A 9794-nucleotide genomic window follows, 5' to 3' on the forward strand; every position below is an offset into this window, starting at 1 on the left:
CCTGTTCAGTTGTGATTTCAGCTGGGTTTCCATGCTTTTATTTTGGTATGATGTTCTACAGTGCATCATGGGAGTTATTTGAACCAGGTGAGGTTAGCAAATTATTTTTAAAATAAATGACTGCTTTTAAATTTGTTAGAACAGACTTTACTGCTGTTTCAAATTTGCATTGGTATCTAGAGATTATCTGGATTATTTTTCTGTTAGATTATGAAAACCCTCATGCTATAGGCTGAGGTCACTCCACATACTTGAAAATACCCATTCCTTCCAAATTAAAAGAATTTTATCTTAGAAAAACCAAAAGTATTTATGATTCAATTAAGAAGCAAAAACATTGAAAGTAAAAAGTGTAAAAAAATGGTTTTGTCTCTAAGGTGGAAACCATATTTGTTTTACCCTTGTCCTTCATATTTTGGATGGAACTCAAACCCTCGCCGCTCTTTTTTACATTTAAGCGAAACAAACTTTCTTTATTACATGGATGCTTTTAATTTGGCGGTCTCTGTTCATTAGATTCAAAGATTTAAAAGATATTTATTGTCATTGTATTTGTACTATGAAATTCTGTTGGCACCGAGTTAAAGAAACAGTAGACATAAAATAATAAATAACAATTTAAAAGTTTTAAAAAAATCAGAAAATACGTTTAGTTTTAAATAAAAATGTCACAATAAATGTTGCGTTATACTGAGGGATGTCTGAGATGAAAACTATTTGAGTCAGTGGGAGGTGGAAAGCGGTGAGAAAGGTGGCTAGAGGCGAACCCTGGCTACAGGGTAAAAGCCAGACACCAGTCCATGGACACACACACACCCACACACACACATACACACACACTCACACACGCACACACACACACACACACACACACACACACACACACTGTCACCCCAAAGGGGCATTATTGATTCACCCTGAGAAATGTTATGTTCAATTCAATTCAACTTTATTTATAAAGCCCAATATCACAACACAGTTCTCTCAACGGTAGTTATACAAAACCTAAAATGAGCTGATTGAAATTAAAATGAGCTCAACTTAAACTAAACAGACTAAACTAAACATGAATAGAGATGAGAATAGAGGACAGAACCCCAGTGCACCATACTGCCCATGCTTCTAACTTCTAGCAGCCGACTAACAATTAATTGTTATTGAAATCTCATTCAAACACGTTATTAGTAAGTTGCACGCATTATGGTATTTATAGCAGATGATAATATTGATAACAATAACAGCAAATCTACATTTTTAGCATATCAATATTAATACAATATAGTATTAATCTAAGCAGGGGGAGCTGGCTGCCCTGGCCCGGTTTATGAATCAATCTTCCTTTTGCAGAGAAATATGTACAGTGGATGTGATGACACTTTATTATTCCCTCAAACATTATTACAGTAGATGAGATAGGGGAGCAAAAAAATAAATATTCTCTGAGTACTAGCTAGTCTGGCAACAAGTCTGTCCAAAGAGAAATGTTTTAAGCCTAACTTTGAATGCAGAAACTGTGTCGGCCTCTCTTCCATGAGAGCTTATTCCATAAAACAGGAGCTTGGTGGCTGAAGGCTCTGCCTTCAACTGGGCTTTTACATATTCTGGGAATCACAAGCAGTCCTGCATTTTGGGAGGAAGAAGTGTTGTTGGACTGTGAAGAATTACAGAAAGGACCAAAGTAAGCTCCACCTGCGGAGGTGATCGTGGCAGCTTTCACCAACTTTCTGTGACACTGTGGGACATTCAGCAATCGTCTACACTCATGGTGTCAGACTCCAGACCTCGGGGCCCGGCATCCTGCTGATTTTTTCCAGAAACTGCCTCATCCTCAGCCGATTACCTGGATAAAGTGTGACACTAACCCTCAAAGCCTGGAGTTTGAAACCTGTGCACTACGCACAAGAATCAATGGAGACGGCATGGAGATGGACAGGAAGAGACTTAAAAAGTTGGTTCAGTCCCGGGCTGCAGCAGACTGAAGGATGCTGGTAAAACTGTCCTCCATCATGGCACCATCAGTACCATCAATGGTATGAGACTGCCTTTTATTCCTCCCCACAGCCATCAGACGGAACAGCACCACCTTGCAGTGTAAACAGCACATACAACACTGTGGAAACTTTTCGGTGCAATGTATTTTTAGAATTTCAGAACCTGTGTAATATTTCAAAACGATCCATCGAATGCAGCTCTATAGTAAAGATTTTTGTTTTGTTTGATGGGTCCTCCACACTGAGGAGAATACTTACAGCCGTAACACAAAAACGCCCCATGCCGCCCTGGGACCGCATCGTGGTTCACCTCAGTGAGAAGGCCCTGGTTCAAAATCTTGGCTGGGTTCTTCCTGTGTGGCGTTTGCATGTTCTCCCTGTGCATGTGCGGCACTCTGGCTTCTCCCACATTCCAAAAAAATGTTTCATAGGTTAATTGATGATGAAATTGTCGCTAGATGTGATTGTGAGTTTGATTTGTGGCTCTGTTACAGACTGGGGAGCTGTCCAGGATGACCCTTCCTTTGCTCAACGGTAACCGGGACAGACTCCAGCAGCCCTGTGACCTCACAAAGGATTATGAAGGTTGAGAAAATGATTTGACGGATGGGATTAATAAAGTTTAATCTATCTCGTTTATCTAAAAGTATTATATTTAGTGCTTTAAATTGAAGAATAAGAAACCAATTACAAGACAACCTTCTTCATGAATTTTCCATCTAAAAATGTGTCAAAGCTTGTAGATCTAGGGGAAAGTGAGACATAGTTCTACAAATCCACTGTTTTATATTTTTTATGCCTGACCATTTCACATTGGTCATAATTCTAGTGTTTGGAGTGTTTTGCGTGTACTCGCGTTTCGCTCTTTTTGAGCTTCAATGCGACCCGTAGCTCCTGAAGTCCACTCTTCGATGGCGATGGTCCAGCTCAGAGTTTCGTCTATTTAAGTTCGGTTCTCTTGTCAGTACTACTGGGCCTTAAAGTAGAATGTGAGCTATTTTAACTTTGTCTTGGGTGCTTTGTGGGACTTGAAATGTAACCCCAAAAAATTTAATAGATAAAATAAAAATGAAATCAAAGCGTCGCAGTCGGGGCTCGCGGTCCTCGGACACTTTAGGACCGGTTGACAGATGAGAAGGACCCGGATGTCTGCTGGATCGTCCCCTGCAGGTACCAACTGTCCTAATTTGTTTGCTTTTATTTTAATTTTTATTCTTTGGTGGACCGTTTACAGGCCTGATCTGAGATGATCTGTCACGCCGATGACGTCAGTATGTAAACATGGCCGTCAATGGTCATGCATGTTAGTTTTCTCATAATAATAAAGATGATGTTAATATTTGTTTGTCCAAACTGCACAAGCTAACATTTAGATGAATGCATCTTGGATCTCATGGATTCTGAACTTCTTTTCCCTCCACTTTGCTTCCAGAGCTCCCACAGGCCTGGAAGGAGGAAGAGGCGTTGGTGGATCTGCAGGGATGTTCTGCTCTGGACCAGGAGGAGCCAGAACCTCCACAGATCAAAGAGGAACGAGAGGAGCCCCAGTCTCCTCGGATCAAAGAGGAACAGGAGGAGCTGTGCACCCCCCCAGAGGATGGCGTGAAGCAGGAGGACGGGGCCTTTCTGCAGCCTCTCTTCACACCCAAACCTGAAGAATCGTCTGGAGCTTCTGACAGCGACGATGCACAGACGGAGGAGGAGGCGGATGTTCAGCGCAGACTCTCAGAAATCACCTGGAGTCCAACAAATCTACATAAGACTGGTAGGGGGCTCCATTAACTCAATTTCCCCTCTGCTATAGGCCATCTGCTAGAGGTCAAAGGTAGAAATGATGTGGTTGGAATATAGAAAAGTCCTCAACTGGAGCTTCCCAGCATATTATGTTAACTATACAATATCATTTAGAGATTAAAGGCATTATTTCTTTTATTGCTTTAGTGTCTGTCAAGAAGAATTCATTACACTTCAAATGTAGGACTCTGCAGCACTGATTTATAATTAAAGACCCACTCCAATCATCTTAATATGACATTATTTTACTGTGGACATATGCTTTAAAGCAGTGGCCCCCAACCTTTTTAACGCCACGAACTGGGATGACGTTACACAAAACTGTCACGGACCGGTCTTACAATAGTAGGCGGATGATTACTGTAGCATCACTATGATGAAGGAGGATCAGAAACATGACAAGATGAGCCCTGAGCTTTTATTTTGACATGGATGTCATTGTACATCGCACAGGTCTCATCCTCCTCTCCCCTTCCCACACTCATGGTGCAAAAAAGAAGTGCTGTCTATTACATGTAGCTTTCTTTTTTTGGAAGTCGAAAGCTCCTCTTCTGTCTCCTTGCTGGGCCTTTTCCCCTTGGTAAAGAAACTTTCCAAAGACGTTTGTTTTTTACTCATTTTGCTAGCTCCTGGGTTTTATTTTAGCGGTATCCTGTCACGTGACCGAGAAGAGCGCCTTGGCCTGCATCGAAACTGACAAAGACGGATGGAACAGAGAATTGGGCAATTTTTTTCAAAACAAAACATTTTTCAATGTCCAAAATAAATACAACGGAAGTAATGTAAGTTATTTAATCTTTCTGTGCGGCCCGGTACCAAATGACCCCCGGACTGGTACCGGTCCGCAGCGCGGTGGTTGGGGGCCGCTGCTTTAAAGGAAAAAAAGGACAAAATTAAATAAATAAAACAAGAAATATTCAAAAGGGTGGGAGCAGAAGTAAAAGCCTTACAAATTCAAACCCCCCTACCCTGGACCAAACATATCACCACACCCAAGCGTTTGTGTCCTTTTCCATGACATAGTTTCTGCTGAGCGGCAGTAGATCATTAAAAATTCACCTCACCAGCAGCCTTTTTCTTTGCATTTACAGCAGCGCTCTGACTGTTCATCACTGTTAAAATGAAAAAGAAGCTTTAGTGTTTTAAATTTGACCACAGAAGTGGTGAAAACGGTTGGAGCCACAGTGTTGTCTTCTTAAATTGAAAAGACATAAAGATTGATTGACAACTAGCCAGTCATGTAGTGGTGACCTGGTGAACTGACTTGGCTCCAAGTCGTTGAGTTTTCAAATCAGGTGAAACACAAACGTTGTTCTAAGACCAAATCAGAGGCTTGTTCCTGTTGTCTGAGTAACATGTATGTGTTTGTGTGGTGAGGTTCACGGTTCGTCAGATTTACTAACATATGAACCCTACAGAGTAGCTTACTCAACATTTGAATAGCTACACTTAAAATCTTTTGTTTAAACATTAATCTCAACAATTTTCCTCCATAGCTGTAGCTTAGAAAATAAAAGCACCAAAATGGTTTTTATTGACTTACTTTTACTGATAAATAGAGTCCTTCTGATTAAACTCATAGATAACCTGTTTGTAGAAGTTTTCCTTTTCTTTCTTCAGTTTGAAAAGTATTTCTGTCTAAATTTAGATCAAAACAAATTCCTGAGTTTAGACACATAACCCTCCATTTACAAAACGATCCTAAACAATATTAAAGAATAACTGGTCACTGCACTTGACAGTAATTCTAGTTTTCTTTTCTCTGGGATCACCCTCTGCCTCTAGTGGATTTCTATTGCACATTTTTAGAGGATAAAAAAGACGATATGGGTCATAAACTGGCATCAGTGTAATCGGACAGTTGGCGAGAAATAAGCAAATTAAAATAAAGCATCTTTTAGGACAATAGAAAGACAGATATAGAAAAGAAGCGCATGCGTCAGCTGCAGTTCTAGTGGGTGTGTGCGGCGCAGGCCGGAGCCTCACCTGCTGCTTTCTCGTGTCTTTAAACAGGAAATTCATAAACTCCCTACTTTTTTTGTGTTTCTTACCAAAGAAATGTTGAAAACCCACAAAGAAAAAAGTAGTCATTGAATAGACATGTCTAAAAATTAATATTTGAGTTTCATTTTTCTTTTTAAAAATGATATTCCCTTTATTTATGTATTTTTGAAGCTATATTCTGCAGGTGAGGCACAGCCTCCCATGACTGCACATCACTGGTATGTTTACATGCAGTTTATGGAGTTCAATTAGCTAAAGGCAGTAAACACTACCTTCAACCAGCTTCGCCTCCATGTGACCCTCTTCGTCAGGTGGGCCAAAGTTTGCTTGTTTGGTTGGTTGGTAGTAAAGTCCAGACCAAACAGGCCAGTGTGAAAGCTCAGATCGACAAGGATTTAACTGCAGTTCATGTCCTACTCTTCACATTCCACCATTTTTTTCTTTTTTTTAGTAAAAAAGAAAAAAGATGCTTAACTAATGTAATGAACTTGTAACAATTCAGACAAACTAGATTTTTCTCAGCGTTTCCTCAGGTTTTAGTTTTTCTTATAGCATCAATAAATGCACGATCACTGATATGTCTCTTGCAGATCTCCCACAGCAGCATGAGTGTAAGGATGAAGTGGAGGAAGAGGAGCCGCCATGTCTACAGGCAGCTCACTCCAGGTCCCATAGCGAAGAATCAAAAGAAAATCAAGAAGATCATCGCGTCAGCAGTGTGGAGTCTAACCTCTTAGAGGGGCATTATGGTAAAAAGTCCTTAGGGGTGAAACACAACAGCACAGGGGGGGGGCACTGATCGATCTGCCCTGTTTTCCTTTATGTTGGACGATCGACTGATATTCACTGATCTTATCTGCCTCCACAAAAGCCTTAAAATCATAGTTTACCCAGATCTTTAATCAGAGGTTCACTGATCTGCTTCATCGACCACAGACCACTAGAACAGTGTTTTCAACCTGTGTGCCGCGCACAAAAACATTTCCTATCTACAGGATATCAGCTCTTTGTTCATCCAAACAGGCCCTGATAAAACACTGAGTAGTTATAAATAAGAAAGATTGTAAGATACCTTTTTCTTTTTGTTTATTTGATTCTATTAAAGAAATTTTGATAAGAATGACGGTACCGCGATTTAGATGCAGCTATAACTGTGTAAGGAAAAGTCCCGCCCCTTTAACTGTCTCCACCAATCATTCTTGGAGGCTTAATCACACGTCATCAGTCTGACCAATCAGAAGTGGCTAAAGTCTTCACTTCCTTGTTCTGATCCTGCTCATAAAGTCTTTCAGTTCCAACAAAAATACCAGCTAAAGCTTGTTGTAGCTTTCCACATAATCAGGTATCACACCGTGGAACATGTGAACAAAACAATGAAGCTCAGAGACACTAGTCTCTGCGTTCGGCGGCTGTTTGCACTGCATCTCCCATGATGCATTGGGTGAAAGTGACAGCATCTCAGCGCACAATGAGTCGTCGTTGTTAAACGTCTTGAAACCACAACGAATACACATCAGACAGTTTTTAAATCTTTTAATTTAACTTTTATTACATCTTTTAGAAAAAACAGCTGCAGCTTCCAGCTTTTTCTGACACAATTATCACAAAAATGCATGTGAGATTGCAGAGGGGCTGTAGATCAATCCAGACTATGAGTTTCTCCTTTTTTTGAATTTTTGGGTGCTGGTGTGCCGCGGGATTTTTGTCAAGGTTAAAGTATGCCGTGGCTCAAAAAAGGTTTAAAAACACCTCACTAGAAGACCTGCAGAGAGAAAGTTAAATACCCTTTCTGCTCCGACGGCTTTCTCAGACAGGCAGGAATAGGTGTTCAAACCCTTCACCAACCAACCGACCCACTGAGCTACAGCCGCACCGTTGAGGAATAAAGATTTTTTTCTGCGACAAATGAACAGAAACAACCAGAGATGCAACATTTTTCTGCAGGTTCCACAGTTGAGAACTTGTGCATTTGAGCAAAAAAACAAAAAAGATCAGTGTACAATAGAATAGAACTTTATTGATCCAACAATGGGAGAAATGACCTTTTTACTATCAAAAACAGCATTTTTATAATAATTACAGATGTTTTAGGACTGTAAAACCTCTCACTTTGTACACTTTTCTCAGACAAACATGAACCTTTTACCACGTTTCCTCTTTTGTTTAAACTCCTAAAGTTCAAACATTCATAGAAACAGACAAACGTGCAGAATTATAGAATGAACACTAAGATCATCTTTGCAAGCTGAACTCATTCTGTGCAGGAGACGCGCCACAGAGGAGATTGATTGACGACGGTCTACAGCCAATCAGGACGCAGAACATAATGTGCTGTAAAAAAAAACAAAAAACATTCAAAATTGAACTTAAAAAACACTGCAAGGCTGTGAAACGTGAACATCACTATTGCAAAGAACTACTGAGTTTTGATTTTTTTTTTCCCCATCAAACTTCTAGTTCTGCAGTGGAAAAATGCATTGTTCCACACTAACGACATTATTTCCAGCAAGTTTTTTTCTTTAGAAATACTGACCGTTGTGTTAAGTTTTCCCACCTGACTTTCAGGTGTGACAGGTTTCACCTGCTGCCTGTGTTGCTATAACCCTTCCGCTCGCTTAGGTTGGTATGTGCTTTGGGGTCTGCATGACCCCCCTGCAAAAAATGTAACTCCTTCCGCTGTGTTACAGGGCATAAGTGACCCCACGATGCATTTCTCGGTGGCCAGCACGAAACCCATTCCCTCCGCTGTTTTAACGGGCATAAGTGACCCCACGAGACAATACTTTATTTATTTTTTCTCTTTCCATCCTCTCCGCTGTGTTACAGGGCATAAGTGACCCCACGATGCATTTCTCGGTGGCCAGCACGAAACCCATTCCCTCCGCTGTTTAAACGGGCATAAGTGACCCCACGAGACAATACTTTATTTTTTTTTTTCTCTTTCCATCCTCTCCGCTGTGTTACAGGGCATAAGTGACCCCACGAGACAATACTTTATTTTTTTTTCTCTTTCCATCCTCTCCGCTGTGTTACAGGGCATAAGTGACCCCACGATGCATTTCTCGGTGGCCAGCACGAAACCCATTCCCTCCGCTGTTTAAACGGGCATAAGTGACCCCACGAGACAATACTTTATTTTTTTTTTCTCTTTCCATCCTCTCCGCTGTGTTACAGGGCATAAGTGACCCCACGATGCATTTCTCGGTGGCTAGCACGAAACCCATTCCCTCCGCTGTTTTAACGGGCATAAGTGACCCCACGAGACAATACTTTATTTTTTTTTTCTCTTTCCATCCTGTCTTCATTTTCCTTACACCCCAAGACCACCAGGGGGTGGAGAGGGAGGGGGGGGGGGGTATCAATTTTTTTTAAAATTTATTTTCATACCCCTCGCGCTGTGGAGTTTGCGACTACTATTCGCAGTCCAGCCTGTTCCTGTGACGCTTTGAGTGTGTGAAATATTGTTGTTTCTTTTGTAAAAAAAAATGCTTTTGTCTTTTCACTGTTGCTTGTGTTACTTGACTTGCCTGTGAAACTCAATAAAACAATGGAGTTGATATGTTTTTTTCCTTGTTGTTTTTTTTTTTTCTTTCAACCATTTTTCACTCCAGCAAGGCATGAGTCAAGGTAAGTAAACTTTACAGCGACTTTTTCTTTTTAGCTGGGACTTTTGATTATGTTTTATGTCTTTCTTTTTTTAAAAAAAAAAAACCTGTTGCAACTGTAAGACTTTAGATTATTATTAAATACCTTTTATTTATTTATTGCTTTCTTTTTTTGTTGTTTGTTTTTGCTTTCAAAAAATAAAAAGTTGTGTCTCAGCTCGCTTTTTGGAAAATCAGTTTTAACAGGAGCAGTTGGTGCAATACCTCCACACCAGGTGGTGGCAGTATTGCACCATTCTGTTTTTCTTGTCAAGCTGCAGGAACCGGAAATCAGAAGCTATCCGGTCTACCACGCACGCATTTAATTGCTTTTAAAAACTATAAACACTAAATTGTGCAG

The 9794-nt window shown here is 40.5% G+C and overlaps 1 protein-coding gene across 1 annotated transcript; it reads left to right on the forward strand.

The window, feature by feature from the left end:
- The first annotated feature begins 2883 nt into the window (after window positions 1-2883).
- Window positions 2884-6956, forward strand: LOC105356170 (protein IWS1 homolog). The gene is made up of 3 exons (XM_011486345.3): window positions 2884-3161; window positions 3424-3756; window positions 6380-6956. The coding sequence occupies exons 1-3, from the start codon at window positions 3122-3124 to the stop codon at window positions 6586-6588; spliced, it is 582 nt and encodes a 193-aa protein (XP_011484647.1). The 5' UTR covers window positions 2884-3121; the 3' UTR covers window positions 6589-6956.
- The last annotated feature ends 2838 nt before the right edge of the window (window positions 6957-9794 follow it).

Source organism: Oryzias latipes, chromosome 17 (genome assembly GCF_002234675.1).
Source record: "Oryzias latipes chromosome 17, ASM223467v1".
Taxonomy (NCBI): domain Eukaryota; kingdom Metazoa; phylum Chordata; class Actinopteri; order Beloniformes; family Adrianichthyidae; genus Oryzias; species Oryzias latipes.

Excerpts from the sequence above, each read along its gene's own strand:
- LOC105356170 (XM_011486345.3), top strand. The coding sequence starts at position 3,122 with ATGAGAAGGACCCGGATGTCTGCTGGATCGTCCCCTGCAG. Across the intron at positions 3,162-3,423 it reads TGCTGGATCGTCCCCTGCAG|AGCTCCCACAGGCCTGGAAG; the intron begins GTACCAACTGTC and ends CTTTGCTTCCAG. Across the intron at positions 3,757-6,379 it reads AACAAATCTACATAAGACTG|ATCTCCCACAGCAGCATGAG; the intron begins GTAGGGGGCTCC and ends TGTCTCTTGCAG.